Source organism: Oncorhynchus nerka, linkage group LG15 (genome assembly GCF_034236695.1).
Source record: "Oncorhynchus nerka isolate Pitt River linkage group LG15, Oner_Uvic_2.0, whole genome shotgun sequence".
NCBI lineage: Eukaryota > Metazoa > Chordata > Actinopteri > Salmoniformes > Salmonidae > Oncorhynchus > Oncorhynchus nerka.
The window spans coordinates 67,349,013-67,370,552 of NC_088410.1; the positions used below are offsets into that span (position 1 = coordinate 67,349,013).

The following is a 21,540-nucleotide window of genomic DNA, read 5'->3' on the forward strand; positions in this document are numbered from 1 at the left end:
CTAGTGATACATGTATTACATAAAGATGGCAAGATGCAGTAGATGATATAGAGTATAGTATATACATATACATATGAGATGAGTAATGCAGGGTATGTAAACATTATATTAAGTGGCATTGTTTAAAGTAGCTAGTGATACATTTATTACATCAAATGTTTTATTATTAAGTGGCTAGAGATTTGAGTCAGTATGTTTGCAGCAGCCACTCAATGTTAGTGATGGCTGTTTAACAGTCTGATGGCCTTGAGATAGAAGCTGTTTTTCAGTCTCTCGGTCCCAGCTTTGATGCACCTGTACTGACCTCGCCTTCTGGATGATTGCGGGGTGAACAGGCAGTGGTTCAGGTGGTTGTTGTCCTTGATGATCTTTTTGGCCTTCCTGTGACATCAGGTGGTGTAGGTGTCCTGGAGGGCAGGTAGTTGCCCCCAAGTTTGTGAGTGTTTTTGGTGATAAGCCACATTTCTTCAGCCTCCTGAGGTTCATCTCCTTTGTTTTGTTGATGTTGAGTGTGAGGTTATTTTCCTGACACCACAATCCGAGGGCCCTCACCTCCCTGTAGGCCGTCTCGTCGTTGTTGATAATCAAGCCTACCACTGTAGTGTACTGTAGTGCAAACTTGTTGATTGAGTTGGAGGCGTGCATGACCACGCAGTCATGGGTGAGCAGGGAGTACAGGAGAGGGCTGAGAACACATCCTTGTGGGGCCCCAGTGTTGAGGATCAGCGGGGTGGAGATGTTGTTTCCCACCCTCACCAACTGGGGGCGGCCCGTTTGAAAGTCCAGGACCCAGTTGCACAGGGCGGGGTCGAGACCCAGGGTCTCGAGCTTGATGACGAGCTTGGAGGGTACTATGGTGTTAAATGCTGAGCTGTAGTCGATGAACAGCATTCTTATATAGGAAATCCTCTTATCCAGATGGGTTTGGGCAGTGTGCAGTGTGATTGCGATTGCGTCGTCTGTGGACCTATTGGGGCGGTATGCAAATTGGAGTGGGTCTAGGGTATCAGGTAGGGTGGAGGTGATATGATCCTTGACTAGTCTCTCAAAGCACTTCATGATGACGTAAGTGAGTGTTACGAGGCGATTGTCGTTTAGCTCAGTTACCTTAGCTTTCTTGGGGACAGGAACAATGGTGGCCCTCAAAGCATGTGGGAAAAGCAGACTGAGATAGGGATTGATTGAATATGCCTGTAAACACACCAGCCAGCTGGTCTGCGCATGCTCTGAGGACGCAGGCTTGCGAGGGTTAACATGTTTAAATGTTTTACTCACATTGGCTGTGGTGAATAAGAGACCGCAGGTTTTGGTAGCGTGCCGTGTCAGTGGTATTGTATTGTCCTCAAAGCGAGCAAAGAAGTTGTTTAGTTTGTGTGGGAGCAAGACATCAGGGTCCGCGACGGTGCTGGTTTTCTTTTTGTAGTCCGTGATTGACTGTAGACCCTGCCACATACCTCTTGTGTCTGAGCCATTGAATTGTGACTCTATACTGACGCTTAGCTTGTTTGATTGCCTTGCAGAGGGAATAGGTACACTGTTTGTATTCGGTCATGTTTCCGGTCACCTTGCCCCGATTAAAAGCAGTGGTTTGCGCTTTCAGTTTTGCGCGAATACTTCCATCAATCCAGGGTTTCTGGTTGGGGAAGGTTTTAATTGTCACCGTGGGCACAACATCACCGATGCACTTGCTAATAAACTCGCTCACCGAATCAGCGTATACATCAATGTTGTTGTTCGACGCTATCCGGGAACATATCCCAGTCCACGTGATCGAAGCAATCTTGAAGCGTGGAATCAGATTGGTTGGACCAGTGTTGAACAGACCTGAGCACGAGCGTTTGCTGTTTTAGTTTCTGTCTATATGCTGGGAGCAACAAAATGGAGTCGTGGTCAGATTTGCCGAAAGGGGGGAGGGAGGGCTTTGTACGCGTCGCGGAAGTTAGAATAACAAAAATCCAGAATTTTTCCAGCCCGGGTCGCGCATTTGATATGCTGATAAAATCTAGGGAGCCTTGTTTTCAGATTAGCCTTGTTAAAATCCCCAGCTACAATAAATGCAGCCTCAGGATATGTGGTTTCCAGTTTACATAGAGTGCAATGAAATTCTCTCAGGGCTGTCGGGGTGTCTGCTTGGGGTGTGATGTACACGACTGTGATTATAATCGAAGAGAATTCTCTTGGTAGATAATGCGGTCGGCATTTAATTGTAAGGAATTCTAGGTCAGGTGAACAAAAGGACTTTATGTTGTTATGATCACATCACGACTCGTTAATCATAAGGCATACACCCCCTCCCTTCTTCTTACCAGAGAGATGCTTGTTTATGTCGGCGCGATGCGTGAAGAAATCAGGTGGCTGTACCGACTCTGATAACGTATCCTGAGTGAGCCATGTTTCCGTGAAACAGAGAATGTTACAATCTCTGATGTCTCTCTGGAAGGCAACCCTTGCTCGGATTTCATCTACCTTGTTGTCAAGAGACTGGACATTGGCAAGTAGTATACTCGGGAGCGGTGGGCGGTGTGCCCGTCTACGGAGCCTGACCAGAAGACCGATAGATTGATGAGGGATTACATTTTATTTGATCAATGTAATGCAAGTAAATTTGGAAAAAGCCAAGGTGTCTGAATAATTTCCAAATGCACTGTATGCTTTTGGGTGTACTCGAGGAATGGAGTTTGGAAACAATTGACCTAGGGAACCCCTTTCTGGCACACAAAATGTACCCCTCGTTCCCCCTCTGTGTATCTGACTATTTGACTCTATTCATCATTTCGCTTTCAACACCTCCCTCACTCTCTCCAGTACATGTAAAACTTTAAAATAACCTCAGCAGTTTCAATAAAAAGAGAGGGAGAGAGAAAAATTAATAGAGGGAGAGAGATGGAAAAACGCTTATTGCTATCGGATTACTGTGGGTTTGGAGTGGCACAGCAGGCAGTATTTTTCCGAGAGGATAAGTAGTGAGGAGTCTCCCTTCTGGAACAGCCAACAGAATGCTGTCCTTTTCCTGAGGAGTCTCCCTCCTGGAACAACCCACAGGGTGCTGGCCTTGTCCTGCACTCTCCCTATTTCCTCGCTCACATTCCCATGGACGTCTGCTTTCTGGATTAGGAACCAGCCGCCAGCCGCAGATGAGGTCCAGTTAATGAAGGGTCTGTTTTTCGGTCGGTCTGTTGGTCTGTCTGTCGGTCGGTCTGTCTGGCCTGAACTCTATGTTCTCTTTGTACAGCAGACATCTTTGTACAGCAGCATATAGTCAATGGACCTGGAGTGAATACATGAGCTCACCTCTCCGCCCTCTGCTTTCAGAACCATCAATCTTCCACCATTCTCTTGGAAGAAGAAGATGGCTCCTCCCTGATTGATGACTCAACCAGCCAATGGTCAGCCACAATGGACAGTGAAGAGGACAGGAGGAGTGCCTTAGAGAAGAGCATGTAGGTGATGGTGACCTCCACGTCAACCCACACTGTGTCCAGTCTTCATAGCCCCTATCTCATTAATGGGCTGGACTGTCAGTTTTCCACCACAGTACAATGCAGCATCTGAGTGCTCCTGGTGCTTCAGCCATTAAGTCTCTGGTTGCTCCCCAACTGGAACTCTATTCCCTACACAGTGCACTCCTTGTTAAAAGTAGCACACTATAGGGAATAGGGCGTAATTTGGGGCGCAATTACTATGATGATGAGAGCTAACGGTGTGATGGATGGGGTTCTCCACTCTGGGAGAACCCCATCCCTCACTGTTATGAGAGAAGTCACACTGTTTAATGGCTGCCCTATTTTACTGCAGCCAACTCTCTCTCTCTATCTCCCCCCTTTCCCCAGATATGTGCTGACAGAGCTGATAGAGACAGAGAAGATGTATGTTGACGACCTGGGATTCATAGTGGAGGTGTGTGACAAATCTATCATCTACCATGTTTGATGCAGACACCTTTCTTAGTTATTTGTATGATCTAAAGTACACTTCAAGTCTCCATTTTTTGTTATTTCATAGCAGTTGCCCTATTTTCTCTACCATATACACAAAGATGACTATAGCCAGATGCTCTTCTGTGAAGTAGCCATATTTTCCTTCCTGCGGTGGTGTGTGTGACCCCTCAGCACTGATCTATGCATGTATGTGTGTATGTGTCTCCTCTGCTCTGCCCAGGGCTACATGGCCAGCATGGCCAGTCAGGGGATCCCAGAAGACATGAAGGGCAAAGACAAGATAGTGTTCGGGAACATTCACCAGATCTATGACTGGCATAAAGAGTAGGTCTCGTGTGTGTGTGTGTGTGTGTGTGTGTGTGTGTGTGTGTGTGTGTGTGTGTGTGTGTGTGTGTGTGTGTGTGTGTGTGTGTGTGTGTGTGTGTGTGTGTGTGTGTGTGTACTGTACCTGTATACGTGTATACTGAGCACCCTTAATCTGAAGTGTTTCCTGTTTTGGAGTGCACACTGAGACTGGAGCATATTTATCAGCACTATCACAGTCTTATTCTGTCACACCGAATCCACCTGGCTGTGTCAGACATTTCCTGTGTTCTGTGCGGACGTGTGTGCGTGTGTGTGCATCTATTTCTCTCTCTCCTGTGTTTGTGTCTCTGTGTGTACATCTGAATGTAAAAAACATTATGGGCACCTGCTCATGACATACTGTAGACTGACCAGGTGAATCCAGGTGAAAGCTATGATCCATTATTAATGTTACATTCTCGTCAATCAGTGTAGCTGACGGGGAGGAGACAGGTTAAAGAAGGATTTTTAAGCCTTGAGACAGTTAGACATGAATTGTGTATGTGTGCCATTCAGAAGGTGAATGGGCAAGACAAAATATTTAAGTGCCTTTGAACAGGGTATGGTAGTAGATGCCAGGTGCACGGATATGTGTGTGTCAAGAACTGCAACATTGCTGGGCTTTTCCACAGTCAACAGTTTCCCATGTGTATTACAGTTTTTTCCAACTGCTTACACACAAAATCTTTTCATGTCACACGATTTTTGAAACCTCTCACTCAAAGTGCAAAACTACACACCAAATGTGAAAACCCATAAGCTATTTCTCAGCCTTTGACTCAGTTGTCAATTGCATAAAACACTTTTTTCAAAATACTACACACAATTCTCAACCTAAAACACAAAAATCTAACAGGAAGTGACTTGCTTTCCTTTTCGAAACACAACCAATCAAAATGCTACACTTATTCACCAGGTCACACACACACTCCTCACATGTGCAAACACTTAGCTTATAAATGATCACTAACCAATCACTGCTTTACTGTAGTATAGGCCTATAAATTGGTCAAAGGTCAGATCTCTAATGAGATTAGGGCAACATTTGTTGATCATGAGAGAGGCTGGACTGAGAGTCCAGCCCAATTTGAGTCGATTTACAGTGGCGTCCATAATTCGAACCTTCAGAAATGAGAACAGGTATGCAACTATCTAATGACTATTTTAGCATTACAGTAATGTACTGTAAAATATGTATGACTTCATAGTATTGCATAAACATTTTTAACTCTAAGCCATCCATTTACTGCACTGCATTGAATGAATAAGGTTGGTTATCATGCTGTACTACATTTTTTTGTACATTGTTTACAGTTCCTATGCTGAACACATATTGTGTTTGAATTCTGTACAGAGTGGAAAGGCAAAGACATCATGGAGGACGAGGATGCTTGTTTACAGATGTACAAGAGACTGCAATTATAAATATGGTCTATGTGGGGACATAGAGGTTGCCTCTGTCCAAGGTTGGATACGCCATGCTAGGAGATTCTTCCCTCGATGTTTGGCAAGAGAAAACCTATCTTGTGATGTGGACGAAGTATCGTGGCCAGACTCAGGCCGGAGAAGAGATGAAGCGTAGCTTAGCACTGGTGACTGCGCCCCCCCTACCAATTCATGTACTGCCCCCTTGGGATGCCACACACACAATTGTGTTCTTTACTGTATTCTAAAGAATATACTTTTGGTTTACATATGTTTATGATTTTGTTGTATGCTACTGTATACAACAGTAATGTTTGGCCTAATAAATATTTTCTGTTTCTACATTGCATTGGTGTTTACAGTGTACTTGTTACCCATCTCAGCAGATTACTTTCACTGTAGAACATTGTATTGAAATGTAGATATAAGCCTATGAAAGACCAAAGAGCTTTAGATTTAGAACAACAGTGTTTACATGGTATATCCAAAAATGTACTATTATGAAAGCAGTGTTTGCCATTTGATGCAAATGCTTCATTCAACATGTGTTCATGGCATTTTGAATGCAGTATTACATTTTGAAGGAGATGTGAGGCATTTTGCATTTTGTGTGTGCAGTTTTGGGAATTGTGTGTAGAGTTTTGAAAAAAAGGAGACAGTTTTGAAAACTTGTGTAAGCAGTTGGAAAAAACTGTAAGAATGATCCACCACTCAACGGACATCAAGCCAAATTGACACAACTGTGGGAAGAATTGGCGTCAACATGGGCGAGCATCCCTGTGGAACGCTCCCGACGAATTGAGGCTGTTCTGAGGGCAAAAGGGGATGCAACTCAATATTATGAAGGTGCTCTTACTGGTTTGTACTCTCGGGGGAAGTTGTGTGTGTGTGTCTATGTCTCTTCCCCTCTGCCTGTGTGTGTAGAAGAGTGTGTACTGGTTTCTGACCCCCTCTGCTCTGTGTCGTAGCTATCTTCTGGGGGAGCTGGAGAAGTGTGTGGCTGAGCCCAACAGACTGGCCCAACTCTTCATCAAGCATGTGAGTCTGTGTGTCTTCTGTGTGTGTGTGTGTGTGTGTCTAGTGTGTGTGTATGCGTGTGAGTGGACGTATGTGTTTGCACGTGTGTGTGTGTGTGTGTGTGTCTTTGTGAAAATGAGTGTGTGTGAGTTTGCACAAGTGTGACTCTTTATTTGCAGACACCATGAAAACCTAGCTCCTTACATTGTATTTGATTGTGTTTGCTTGTATTTGGAATGAAGTTCCAGGGTTTATCTCTGTGTTTTTCTGTGTGTTTGGTAAGAAGTACTGGTCTCTTCAGAAAACTGTGTTTAGAGTCTCTGTCTCTGACCTACTGCCGCCAGATATGTCTTGATTGTTCAGGCTGCCTGGAGGAGAGGACAGGGGAAAGCCAGTAGAATAATAATAAGTGCAGGCATAATTATCAACAGAGCTTTTTACTATGCTGTGGTCACAGCTCACAGATCCAATTACAAAGAGCCAGTGTTAAAACGCCAGACTGTTGATGAAACTGTGGAACCAAATAAGCCAGAATAGCTCAATAAATTACATTGAAAGCAAATAAACAGCTGTGTTGGTACTTAGTGCACACTCCCAAACAAACAAACACACACACACACACACACACACACAAACAGCTGTGCTTTGTGTGCTGATCTCACAGTAAAAATTGGTCCAAGTGAGAGGAAGAGCAGGACAGGATCGTAGCAGGAAACAGTCCGTGTACATGCAGGGGCACCCCCCCCTCCCCATTCCCAAATTGCATTTTTGTCCCCCCAGTTTATTCTTGGCGATAGAAAACGCGATACAAAACGAGCCAACGATGTGATTTAGGACCATGTAGACGCCTCCCAGCAGTCAGGTAGGCTGTTTGGAGTGTTTATCCGACTGGATAATAAAATAAAAAAATATAATAACAATATGTCTCCCCCACTTCTAAAACTAAAGTTGCTCCCCTTTCCACACGTACACACATTCATACATTATTTTCTATAGGCAAACACAGACTTTAATCCCAGGGAGTCGGAAGAGAAAGAGACGGTGTAAGAGAGGATGACGTGCGGTCACCCCTACATCGGCGAGTAGATACACCACCTCTACCCTCGATTCTATTGGCGAATGTACAATCACTGGAAAACAAACTGGACGAGCTCCGTTCGAGACTATCCAAACAACAGGACCTGAAGAACTGTAATATCCAATGTTTCTCTGAGTCTTGGCTGAACAAGGACATGGATAATATACATCTGGCTGTTTTTTCTATGCATCGGCAGTACAGAACGGCAGCTTCGTGGAAGCTCAAGGGGGAGGTGTGTGTCTCTATGTTAACAACAGCTAGTGTGCAATCTCTAATATTAATGAACTCTAGAGGTCATGCTCGATAAGCTGTAGACCATACTATATACCAAGAGAGTTTTCATCCACAGTATATTTTTCGTAGCTGTCTATTTACCCCCACACATCGATGCTGGTACTAAGATCGCACTCAACGAGCTGTATAGGGCCATAAGCAAACAGGAAAATGTTCATCTAGAGACAGCTCTCCTAGTGGCCTGTGATTTTAATGCAGGGAAACTGAAATCCAGTTTACCTAATGTCTACCAGCATGTAACCCGTGCAACTATAGGCGAAAAAACTCTAGATCACCTTTACGCCACAAACGGAAACTCATACAAAGCTCTCCCTCCATCCATTTGGCAAATCTGACCATAACTTTATCCTCCTGATTCCTGTTTACAAGCAAAAACTCAAACCGGAAGTACCAGTGATGCGCTCAATAGGGAAGTGGTCCGATGAAGCGGATGCTAAGCTACAGGACTGTTTCGTTAGCACAGACTGGAATATATTCCAGGATTAATCCGATGACATTCAGGAGTTTACCATATCAGTCACCGGCTTCATTAATAAGCGCATCGACGATGTTGTCCCCACAGTGACCGTACGTACATATCCCAACCAGAAGCCATGGATTACAGGCAACATCCGCACTGAGCTAAAGGCTAGTTCTGCCACTTCAAGGAGCGGAACACTAATCCGGATGCTTATAAGAAATCCCCCTAAGACCTCCAATGAGCCATCAAACAGGCAAAGCGCCAATACAGAACTAAGATTTAATCCTCCTATGCCAGCCCTGATGTTTGTCTGATGTGGCAGGGCTTGCAAACTATCATGAATTACAAAGGGAAACCCTGTTGGGAGCTGCCCAATGACGCGAGCCTACCAGACGAGCTAAATTACTTCTATGCTTGCTTCCAGGCATCAACACTGAACCATTCATGAGAGCACCAGCTGTTCCGGATGACTGTTTGATCACTCGCTCTGTAGCCGATGTGAGGAAGACCTTTAAACAGGTTATCTTTCACAAGGCTGCGGGGCCAGACGGATTACCAGGGCGCGTACTCAGAGCATGTGCTGACTAGCTGGCATCTGTCTTCACTGACATTTTCAAATTACACCTGAAATATCTGTAATACCTACATGTTTCAAGGAGACAGCCATAGTCCCTGTGCCCAGGAGCGCCAAAAATGAGACAACCTATAGGGAGGAGGTCAGTGACTTAGCAGTGTGGTGCAAGGACAACAACCTCTCCTTCAACTCTTCCCCGTCAGGAGGCTGAAAAGATTTAGCATGGACCCTCAGACCCTTAAAAAGTTATACAGCTGCAAATCAAATCAAATCAAATGTATTTATATAGCCCTTCGTACATCAGCTGATATCTCAAAGTGCTGTACAGAAACCCAGCCTAAAACCCCAAACAGCAAGCAATGCAGGTGTAGAAGCACGGTGGCTAGGAAAAACTCCCTAGAAAGGCCAAAACCTAGGAAGAAACCTAGTGAGGAACCAGGCTATGTGGGGTGGCCAGTCCTCTTCTGGCTGTGCCGGGTGGAGATTATAACAGAACATGGCCAAGATGTTCAAATGTTCATAAATGACCAGCATGGTCAAATAATAATAAGGCAGAACAGTTGAAACTGGAGCAGCAGCACGGCCAGGTGGACTGTGGACAGCAAGGAGTCATCATGTCAGGTAGTCCTGAGGCATGGTCCTAGGGCTCAGGTCCTCCGAGAGAGAGAGAGAAAGAGAGAAAGAGAGAATTAGAGAGAGCACACTTAAATTCACACAGGACACCGAATAGGACAGGAGAAGTACTCCAGATATAACAAACTGACCCTAGCCCCCCGACACATGAACTGCTGCAGCATACTGTAAATATTGGAGGCTGAGACAGGAGGGGTCAGGAGACACTGTGGCCCCATCCGAGGACACCCCCGGACAGGGCCAAACAGGAAGGATATAACCCCACCCACTTTGCCAAAGCACAGCCTCCACACCACTAAAGGGATATCTTCAACCACCAACTTACCATCCTGAGACACGGCCGAGTATAGCCCACAAAGATCTCCGCCACGGCACAACCCAAGGGGGGCAACCCAGACAGGAAGATCACATCAGTGACTCAACTCACTCAACTCACTCTCACTGACGCACCCCTCCCAGGGACGGTATGAAAGAGCCCCAGTAAGCCAGTGACTCAGCCCCTGTAATAGGGTTGGAGGCAGAGAATCCCAGTAGAAAGAGGGGAACCGGCCAGGCAGAGACAGTAAGGGCGGTTCGTTGCTCCAGAGCCGTTCCGTTCACCTTCCCACTCCTGGGCCAGACTACACTCAATCATATGACCCACTGAAGAGATGAGTCTTCAGTAAAGACTTAAAGGTTGAGACCGAGTTTGCGTCTCTTACATGGGTAGGCAGACCGTTCCATAAAAATGGAGCTCTATAGGAGAAAGCCCTGGCTCCAGCTGTTTGCTTAGAAATTCTAGGGACAATTAGGAGGCCTGGGTCTTGTGACCGTAGCGTACGTGTGGGTATGTATGGCAGGACCAAATCCGAGAGATAGGTAGGAGCAAGCCCATGTAATACTTTGTAGGTTAGCAGTAAAACCTTGAAATCAGCACTTGACAGGAAGCCAGTGTAGGGAGGCTAGCACTGGAGTAATATGATCAAATTATTTGGTTCTAGTCAGGATTCTAGCAGCCATATTTAGCACTAACTGAAGTTTATTTAGTGCTTTATCCGGGTAGCCGGAAAGTAGAGCATTGCAGTAGTCTAACCTAGAAGTGACAAAAGCATGGATTAATTTTTCTGCATCATTTTTGGACAGAAAGTTTCTGATTTTTGCAATGTTACGTAGATGGATAAAAGCTGTCCTTGAAACGGTCTTGATATGTTCTTCAAAAGAGAGATCGGGGTCCAGAGTAACGCAGAGGTCCTTCACAGTTTTATTTGAGACGACTGTACAACCATTAAGATTAATTGTCAGATTCAACAGAAGATCTCTTTGTTTCTTGGGACCTAGAACAAGCATCTCTGTTTTGTCTGAGTTTAAAAGTAGAAAGTTTGCAGCCATCCACTTCCTTATGTCTGAAACACATGCTTCTAGCGAGGGCAATTTTGGGGCTTCACCATGTTTCATTGAAATGTACAGCTGTGTCATCTGCATAGCAGTGAAAGTTAACATTATGTTTTCGAATGACATCCCCAAGAGGTCAAATATATAGTGAAAACAATAGTGGTCCTAAAACGGAACCTTGAGGAACACCGAAATTTACAGTTGATTTGTCAGAGGACAAACCATTCACAGAGACAAACTGATATCTTTCCGACAGATAAGATCTAAACCAGGCCAGAACTTGTCCGTGTAGACCAATTTGGGTTTCCAATCTCTCCAAAAGAATGTGGTGATCGATGGTATCAAAAGCAGCACTAAGGTCTAGGAGCACGAGGACAGATGCAGAGCCTCGGTCTGATGCCATTAAAAGGTAATTTACCACCTTCACAAGTGCAGTGTCAGTGCTATGATGGGGTCTAAAACCAGACGGAAGCATTTCGTATATATTGTTTGTCTTCAGGAAGGCAGTGAGTTGCTGCGCAACAGCCTTTTCTAAAAATGTTGAGAGGAATGGAAGATTCGATATAGGCCGATAGTTTTTTATATTTTCTGTGTCAAGGTTTGGCTTTTTCAAGAGAGGCTTTATTACTGCCACTTTTAGTGAGTTTGGTACACATCCGGTGGATAGAGAGTCGTTTATTATGTTCAACATAGGAGGGCCAAGCACAGGAAGCAGCTCTTTCAGTAGTTTAGTTGGAATAGGGTCCAGTATGCAGCTTGAAGGTTTAGAGGCCATGATTATTTTCATCATTGTGTCAAGGGATATAGTACTAAAACACTTAAGCGTCTCTCTTGATCCTAGGTCCTGGCAGAGTTGAGCAGACTCAGGACAACTGAGCTTTGAAGGAATACGCAGATTTAAAGAAGAGTCCGCAATTTGCTTTCTAATAATCATGATCTTTTCCTCAAAAAAGTTCATGAATTTATCACTGCTGAAGTGAAAGCCATCCTCTCTTGGGGAATGCTGCTTTTTAGTTAGCTTTGCGACAGTATCAAAATGGAATTTCGGATTGTTCTTATTTTCCTCAATTAAGTTGGAAAAATAGGATGATCTCGGTACTGCACGGTACTGTCTTTCCAAGCTAGTCGGAAGATTTCCAGTTTGGTGTGGCGCCATTTCCGTTCCAATTATCTGGAAGCTTGCTTCAGAGCTCGGGTATTTTCTGTGTACCAGGGACCTAGTTTCTTATGAGAAATGTTTTGAGTTTTTAGGGGTGCAACTGCATCTAGGGTATTGCTGCACCATTGAAAGCATCTTGACTTGCTGCATCATCACTTGGTATGGCAACTGCTGGGCTTCCAACCACAAGGCGCTACAGAGGGTAGTGCGTACAGCCAAGTATCTCACTGGGGTTGAGCTCCATGTCATCTAGAACCTCTATACCAGGCGGTGTCTGAGGAAGGCCCTAAAAATACACTGCTGCCTAGTCACTTTATTCCTAGTTATATGTACATACAGTATCGACCTCAATTACCTCGTACCACTGCACATCGAATGCAATTGTATTATGTGATACACACACCAGCCCTCTCCCACACAACAGCAGCAGGGGAGAGAGACAAAGAGAGTAATAAACAGAGGGAGCACTTCAATTGATTTTGCGTAGTTTCACAGTGCCTTGCTGTCTCCCCCTCTGTCTTCCTCTCTATTTTTTACTGTATCTATCTTCCCCCTTGCTCTCTCTCTCTCTCTCTTTCTCTCTCTCTCTCTCTCTCTCTCTCTCTCTCTCTCTCTCTCTCTCTCTCTCTCTCTCTGTCGTCCCAGTTCCTTCATTACTCCAACATGTTTAATTAAGCAGGGGGCGAATTAAATGGTTCCCACCAAGCCGCCGGAACCATTTAATAAGGCAAAGTTCCTGCTCTTATTTAACAGACTTCAAAAGAGCCTGGAGGGGAAGGAGAACGGAGTCCAACTTAGGGGGATAAGAGGTTTAGAGCAGCCATGCTGGGGGAGGCACTTAACCTACACACCAACACACACACACACAGACCTGCTCACACTAACTCTCTCTCACTCTCTCTCTCTCTCACACACACACACACACACACACACACACACACACACACACACACACACACACACACACACACACACACACACACACACACACACACACACACACACACACACACACACACACACACACACACGGACCACATGCACCACCATCTGGTATCGATCTCTCATCATCTCTGTGTTTGTTTTTGGACCTCTAGGAGCGGCGTCTCCACATGTACGTAGTGTACTGTCAGAACAAGCCCAAGTCAGAGCACATTGTCTCAGAGTATATCGAGACCTATTTTGAGGTGAGTGACTCTTCACAGTACAACTACATGGACAGTTTAAGAGCAGTTTAACCCCACTTAGGCATTGTTCTAGCCTAATTCCTCTTATTTATCTAACTCTGGTTCTGACTGTGTGTATCTTCAGTGCTCATTCTTTGTCTTGGTTTATGTCTGACTGACCCAAACCTGCCCTTAGTTCTGTGTATGTTGCTATGAGGAGCTAACCTATCTGGTTCTGTAGGAGCTGAGGCAGCAGCTGGGCCACAGACTACAACTCAACGACCTGCTTATCAAACCAGTACAGAGGATCATGAAATACCAACTACTGCTCAAGGTGTGTGTGTGTGTGTGTGTGTGTGTGTGTGTGTGTGTGTGTGTGTGTGTGTGTGTGTGTGTGTGTGTGTGTGTGTGTGTGTGTGTGTGTGTGTGTGTGTGTGTGTGTGTGTGTGTGTGTGTGTGTGTGTGTGTGGAATACAATTAGCATGATGTCATCTAGCCCCAGATGATTTGAGTCTTCACGTAATAGAGATGTATTGAGTGACCTGTCACTGCAAGAGATGATGAAAAAGAAAGGCAGAAATAGATTGGGAGTCACTGGAGAATAAACAGGCCATCCCGCAGCATTGTGGAAGCTTTAGCTGTGATTTAGAGATTAATGTTGAAAGCTTTTGTCCCAAGAGTCACAGGTCCTCTCATCAGCTCCCTAATCTCACAGTGGATAATATGTAACTCTTCCGTGATGAAACACAAGATATAGCTCAGTCCTATTTTGTAGACTAATCCTTTTAGAGTCCCTCCAAAACATTCAATAAACTGTCCTCTAATTGGATCCCTCAGGACTTCCTGAAGTACTACACCAAAGCAGGAAGGGATACCTCAGAGCTGGAGGTGAGAGTTCTCCCAAAACTATGGTACAAACCGTCATGGTCAAAACATTTCCAATACTCACTTGTGATATTACTATAAACTGCACACACAGTTTAATCTCCCTGCTCTATTGAAGAAAGCGAAGAAAAAAAAGGTACTCTTTTCAGTTACAAACCATAATTGTCTTTGCAATCCCACACCATCTCTCTCTCTATTTCATGTCCCTCATTCCCTATCTCCACCCCTCCTCCTCTTCTACCCACAGAGAGCGGTGGAGGTGATGTGTTTCGTGCCCAAGCGATGTAATGATATGATGAACGTGGGCAGACTGCAGGGCTTTGAGGTGAGATACCCAACACCAGACTCTGTTCTCCACATGATGTTGTGTTTTCTTATGTGTATGTCTCTCTCTCTGTCTCTCTCGGTCTCTCGGTCTCTCGGTCTCTCTGTCTCTCTGTCTCTCTGTCTCTCTGTCTCTGTGTCTCTGTGTCTCTCAGGGGAAGATCACAGCCCAGGGGAAACTGCTCCAGCAGGACACCTTTACAGTTAGTGAGCAGGACAGCAGCTTCCTGTCCCGTGCCAAAGAGAGGCGGGTCTTCCTGTTCGAACAGCTGGTCATTATCAGTGAACCAATCGATAGGAAGAAGGGCTTCTCTCTGCCAGGGTACACCTTTAAAAACAGCATCAAGGTGAGAATGACCTGTGTACATGAATTTGCTGATAACTACTTTATTGAGGAAGAGCGTACTTACTACTGTATGCCTGTGATATGATGTTGTCCCACCTAACTATCTTAAGATTAATGCACAAACTAACTGTAAGTCTCTGTGGATAAGAGCGTCTGCTAAATGACTAAAATGTCAAATGTGTGTGACCCCTGTCTCTCTGTGCTGCAGCTCAGTTGTCTGGGTGTGGAGGACCACTGTGAGGAGGACCCATGTCGTCTGGTCCTGACGTCCCGCGGGCCTGATGGGAGCGTGGCACGCTTCGTTCTGCAGGCCTCGTCCCAGGAGACTCGGAGGGCCTGGGTCAACGACGTTGTCCAGATCCTGGAGACCCAGAGGAACTTCCTCAACGGTACTGCTGCTTACCACCACGGGCCGCATACATTGCATTCGGAAAGTATTCCACAGTTTGATAAAACTGATTAAATTGTTTTTTTCCCCTCATCATCTACACACAATACCCCATAATGACAAAGCAAAAACAGGTTTCTAGAAATGTTTGCAAAAAAGAAAAACAAGCTTGGCACACCTTTATTTGGGGAGTTTCTCCCATTGTTCTCTGCAGATCCACTCAAGCTCTGTCAGGTTGTATGGGAAGCGTTGCTGCACAGCTATTTTCAGGTATCTCCAAACATATTCGATCAGTTTCAAGTCTGAGCTCTGCCTGGGCCACTCAAAGATATTTAGAAACTTGTCTTATCTCGAAGCCACTTCTACGTTGTCTTGACTGTGTGCTTAGGGTTGTTGTCCTGTTGGAAGAGGAACCTTCGACCCAGTCTAAGACCTTGAGCGCTCTGGAGAAGGTTTTCATCAATGATCTCTCTGTACTTTGCTCTGTTCATATTTCCCTCGATTCTGACTAGTCTCCCAGTCCCTGCCACTGAAAAACATCCGCACAGCATGATGCTGCCACCACCATGCTTCACCGTAGGGATGGTGCCAGGATTCCTCCAGGTGTGATGCTTGGAATTGAGGCCAAAGAGTTCAATCTTGGTTTCATCAGACCAGAGAATCTTGTTTCTGATTATCTGAGAGTCTTGAGGTGCCTTTTGGCAAACTCCAAGCGGGCTGTCATGTGCCTTTTACTGAGGAGTGGTTTCCGTCTGGCCACTCTACCATAAAGGCCTGATTGGTGGAGTGCTGCAGAGATGGTTGTCCTTCTAGAAGGTTCTCCTATCTCCACAAAGGAACTCTGGAGACCATCGGGTTCTCGGTCACCTCCCTGACCAAGGCCCTTCTCCCCCAATTGCTCAGTTTGGCTAGGCGGCCAGCTCTAGGAAGAGTTTTGGTGCTTTGTAACGTCTTCCATTTAAAAATGAGGCCAATGTGTTCTTGGGGACCTTCAATGCTGCAGCAATTTTTCGGTACCTTTCCCCAGATCTGTGCCTCGACATAATCCTGTCTCGGCGCTCTACGGACAATTCCTTCGACCTCATGGCTTGGTTTTTGATCTGACATGCATTATAAACTCTGGGGTATTATATATACAGGTGTGTTCCTTTCCAAATAATGTCCAATCAATAATTATGGCAGGTGGACTCCAATCAAGTAGTAAAAACATCTCAAGGATGATCAATGGAAACAGGACGCACCTGAGCTCAATTTCGAGTCTCATAGCAAAGGGTATGAATAGTTATGTAAATGAGGTATTTTTGTTTTATTTTTGATAAATTAGCAAACAATTCTAAAAACCTGTTTTCGCTTTGTAATTATGGGGTAGTGTGTGTAGATTGATGAGGAAAAAAATGTTTTTAATCAATTTGAGAAAAAGGCTGTAATGTAACAAAATGTGGAAAAAGTCCAGGGGTCTGAATACTTTTCGAATGCACTCAGTGTCTCCCAAATGGGATCCTGTTCCCTATTTAGTGCACTACTTTTGAACAGGGTCCATAGGACTCTAGTCAAAAGTAGAGTTCTAAATGGGGAGTAGGATCCCAGTTGGGCCTCCAACTGCTCTTAAACGCTAGTAAAACCAAATGCTTGCTTTTCAACCGTTCGCTGCCTGCACCCGACCTTGACCTTGAATATGTGGACATCTATAAGTACCTAGGTGTCTGGCTAGGCTGTAAACTCTCCTTCCAGACTCATATCAAACATCTCCAATCGAAAATCAAATCTAGAGTCGGCTTTCTATTCCGCAACAAAGCCTCCTTCATTCACGCCGCCAAACTTACCCTAGTAAAACTGACTATCCTACCGATCCTCGACTTCGGCGATGTCATCTACAAAATTGCTTCCAACACTCTACTCAGCAAACTGGATGCAGTTTATCACAGTGCCATCCGTTTTGTCACTAAAGCACCTTATACCACCCACCACTGCGACCTGTATGCTCTAGTCGGCTGGCCCTCGCTACATATTCGTCGCCAGACCCACTGGCTCCAGGTTATCTACAAGTCCATATGCTAGGTAAAGCTCCGCCTTATCTCAGTTCACTGGTCACGATGGCAACACCCACCCGTAGCACGTGCTCCAGCAGGTGTATCTCACTGATCATCCCTAAAGCCAACACCTCATTTGGCCGCCTTTCGTTCCAGTTCTCTGCTGCCTGTGACTGGAACGAATTGCAAAAATCGCTGAAGTTGGAGACTTTTATCTCCCTCACCAACTTCAAACATCTGCTATCTGAGCAGCTAACCGATCGCTGCAGCTGTACATAGTCTATCGGTAAATAGCCCACCCATTTTTACCTCATCCCCATACTGTTTTTATTTATTTACTTTTCTGCTCTTTTGCACACCAATATCTCTACCTGTACATGACCATCTATCACTCCAGTGTTAATCTGCAAAATTGTAATTATTCGCCTACCTCCTCATGCCTTTTGCACACAATGTATATAGACTCTCTTTTTTTTCTACCGTGTTATTGACTTATTAATTGTTTACTCCATGTGTAACTCTGTGTTGTCTGTTCACACTGCTATGCTTTATCTTGGCCAGGTCGCAGTTGCAAATGAGAACTTGTTCTCAACTAGCCTACCTGGTTAAATAAAGGTGAAATAAAAAAATGAAATAAAAAAAATACATTTGTTTCTCTAGTTTTTCACACACAGGTAAATGTCCTTGGGAAATTGAGGATTTCAGGATATTTTTAAGCTGTGTTTTATAGAATGTATTAATTGATTCATTCATTTTATTAAATGATTAACTGTATTACTTGATTGATTCTCCCTTATGGATACATTTTATAGATGCTCAATAAATAAATTAGTGGTGCCATTTGTTAGGTGTCAACTCTATGGTTTTGTCTCAATTCTTATCCCTCCAACTATCCTCCTGTCGTCTCCTATCTCCTGTGTACCGTAGCTCTCCAGTCTCCTATAGAGTACCAGCGGAGGGAGAGTAAGTCCAACAGCCTGAGAGGAGCCATGAATGCTCCCGTTGCACCGACGTCTGGCCTGCGACCCCACTCCTCTGCCTCCATTGACCGCCACCGGCTACCCAACCTGCGTTCTTACAATACCTCTCTGCCCTCCCTCCACCTGCCCAGCCAGCCCCCTGCAGACACACAGGTACTACTACCCAACTGACTGCAACAATAAACTCACTAGGCTGATCTAGATAGTCATAGCAAGTGAAGATTAAATAGTGTCAGCAACTACTGGATATAATATATTTAATTTAAATCCCACATTATCTCTCTCTCTCTCTCCCTCTCAATTAAATTATATTAAATTAAATTAAATTCAAGGGGCTTTATTGGCATGGGAAACATATGTTTGAAGTGAAATGGAATAACAAAAGTGAAATAAACAATAAAAAGTGAACAGTAAATATTACACTCACACAAGTTCCAAAATAATAAATACATTTCAAATGTTATATTATGTCTATATACAGTCTTGTAACAATGTGCAAATAGTTAAAGTAAAAAAGGGAAAATAAATTAACTTAAATATCGGTCATAAACAACAGGTTTATGACCGATCAACAGGTCATAAATCCTGATGCTGTGATTCCGCACTGTGTTATTTCATCCAATGTATATGGGAGTTTATCAAAATTGGATTTGTTTTTGAATTTTGTGGGTCTGTGTAATCTGAGGGAAATATGTGTCTCTAATATGGTCATACATTTGTCAGTAGGTTGAGAAGTGCATCTCCATTTCCACCTCATTTTGAGGGCAGTGAGCACAGTCTTCTCTTGTGAACCAGGTCTGCCTACGGCGACCTTTCTCAGTAGCAAGGCTATGCTCACTGAGTCTATACAGTCAAAGCTTTCCTTAATTTGGGTCAGTCACAGTGGTCAGGTATTCTGCCACTGTGTACTCTCTGATTAGGGCCAAATAGCATTCTAGTTTGCTCTGTTTTTTGTTAATTCTTTTCAATGCGTCAAGTAATTATCTTTTTGTTTTCTCATGATTTGGTTGGGTCAAATTTTGTTGCTATCCTGGGGCTCTGTGGGGTCTGTTTGTGTTTGTGAACAGAGCCCCAGGACCAGCTTGCTTAGGGAACTCTTCTCCGGGTTCATCTCTCTCTCTCTCCCTCTCTCTCTCTTTGTTATTCAATCCTCTTTTATCTTTTATCTCCTTCAGTCCCCGCTGTATCTTAGCCCTGCGACACCCTGTCCCTCCCATCTCCCTCTGACCAGCCCTCAACAGCTCAGCAATGGCCTGCACCCCCCTGCCCAGCACAGCTTGCAGGTACTCAACCACACTGCAGGGAAATACTACTATCCCCAAGTCCTATTTTGAGATTGACCACAAATTTCTACAGAAATATAATTGATTTACAGTACAGGAAAGTGTAAGTTATTTAACTTAGGACTCACCACCATGAGTAGGATCTCTGTCATTAACCTCCCAATGCTCCCATAAACTCTTTCATCACTTCAGATCACAAACAGATCAGCAAATAGTTTAGTTTATAAATAGCTCTTTACTGTTTTATCATATAATCCCCCTGGACATTGGCCTGGGGTTGTCGTGGTTGTCAGTGCTAAAGGGAAATGACTGGGGCAGCCCTCTCATTCTTTCCTAATGGGAGATATCCTGTTGTTGTTCCCAGCCAGGGTTACAATACTAACAGCACCCTGGCAGGCTGTCACACTGATATGTGGTCAGTTCCTATAAAAACACTATAGAACCCATAAAGCAGGGGTAGGCAACTAGACTCAGCTGCAGGCCAATGTTTTGTCAGAGCAGATGGTCGGGAGGCCGGAACATACTTATAATAATTTGTACACTGCAAATTGATCACAACTAAGGCGGCAGGTAGCCTAGTGGTTAAGAGTGTTGTGCCATTAACGCTAAGGTCACTGGTTTGAATCCACAACTGCCAAGGCAGAAAAATCTGCTGTTCTGCCGTTGAGCATTAACCCCCAACAACAACTGCTCCATGGGTGCCCATGACATGGATTAAGGCAGCCCCCCGCACCTCTCTGACTCAGAGGGGTTGGGTTAAATGCGGAAGAGACATTTTGGCCGAATGCATACTAGGTATTCCCTTTCCCTCCCTTCAAGCCAAAAATAGATTATATTGGAAAATAACATGATCACATATCTCTTTTTTGATTTATTTATGGGAATACATGGGAACAGATGTTTCAGTTCCTGGGGATAACTAGCCCAGTGCCCTGGCTGGTAGTTTATTCTATTTAGCCAGACTCTCCCCAGGCTGTATCACAACCGGCCGTGATTGGGAGTCCCACAGGGCGGCGCACAGCGTCGTCCGGGTTAGGGTTTGGCAGGGGTAGGCCGTCATTGTAAATAAGAGTTTGTTCTTAACTGACTTGCCTTGTTAAATAAAGGTAAAAAAAATAAATGGGGAGGAAATGGGTTTGATTACAGGACTCCTATCAGAGAGGCTTATCAAGCCTGATTTCCACACTTCATTTTAGTTCCTCCTCTGTCTCCCTTGTAGATAGACAAATAGAGATCCCTTCGGGCCTTTGAAAAAAAGTTTAATGTTGCCCTATCAGTGGGTAGATGGGGGGGTATTTGAAATTCTTCTGGTGTATTTGGAAACCTACAATTGATATAGAGGTGAGAGGACTGATATCATTCCGTATCATTTCCTGCAATAGGTTGATTTAGGGCAGAAGGCTAAGTGAGTTCAGACTGCAACCTTGTACTGCTAGAGTGCAGTAAGGTCACTCTTCCTGTCTCCACCCAGGGTTGATGTAAGGACAGGATCTTGCTTTAGAACCACTCAACATACCACCACGTTTGTCTTTCCTCTTTCCTCTCTGCAAGGCTAGGTAGGGTTTCAATAACATTTTACTGCAGTGGGCTAAATCACACAGTGTTTCTTGGTAGTCTTAAATCTACATTGAAACAAAAGTATAAACACATGGTTATGGGCTTAAAAACAAGAATACACATGTACCATGTCAGATATAGAGTTGAAATGTATTCCATTTTGAGTTTGCATCCCAATATTACACTTTATACACGTCAAAGAAGAGGCAAATATAACAAAACTGTTTGACATGGAAATTAGAATCATTTAAAAAAAAAGTGTATTAATTGTGAAATCGTGAAAATGA

The 21,540-nt window shown here is 44.4% G+C and overlaps 1 protein-coding gene across 2 annotated transcripts in view; it reads left to right on the forward strand.

Moving 5' to 3' along the window:
- LOC115143171 (rho guanine nucleotide exchange factor 25-like) overlaps positions 1–21,540 on the forward strand; it is a 59,362-nt gene that overhangs the window by 36,274 nt on the left and 1,548 nt on the right. For both annotated transcript variants that reach the window (XM_065001821.1, XM_065001822.1), the window contains 12 exons: positions 3,313–3,440; positions 3,831–3,897; positions 4,159–4,262; positions 6,677–6,746; positions 13,392–13,481; positions 13,702–13,794; positions 14,298–14,348; positions 14,593–14,670; positions 14,825–15,016; positions 15,224–15,404; positions 18,361–18,566; positions 19,589–19,696. In XM_065001821.1, coding sequence (XP_064857893.1) covers positions 3,313–3,440; positions 3,831–3,897; positions 4,159–4,262; positions 6,677–6,746; positions 13,392–13,481; positions 13,702–13,794; positions 14,298–14,348; positions 14,593–14,670; positions 14,825–15,016; positions 15,224–15,404; positions 18,361–18,566; positions 19,589–19,696 — 1,368 coding nt within the window. The remainder of the gene's footprint in view (positions 1–3,312; positions 3,441–3,830; positions 3,898–4,158; positions 4,263–6,676; positions 6,747–13,391; positions 13,482–13,701; positions 13,795–14,297; positions 14,349–14,592; positions 14,671–14,824; positions 15,017–15,223; positions 15,405–18,360; positions 18,567–19,588; positions 19,697–21,540) is intronic.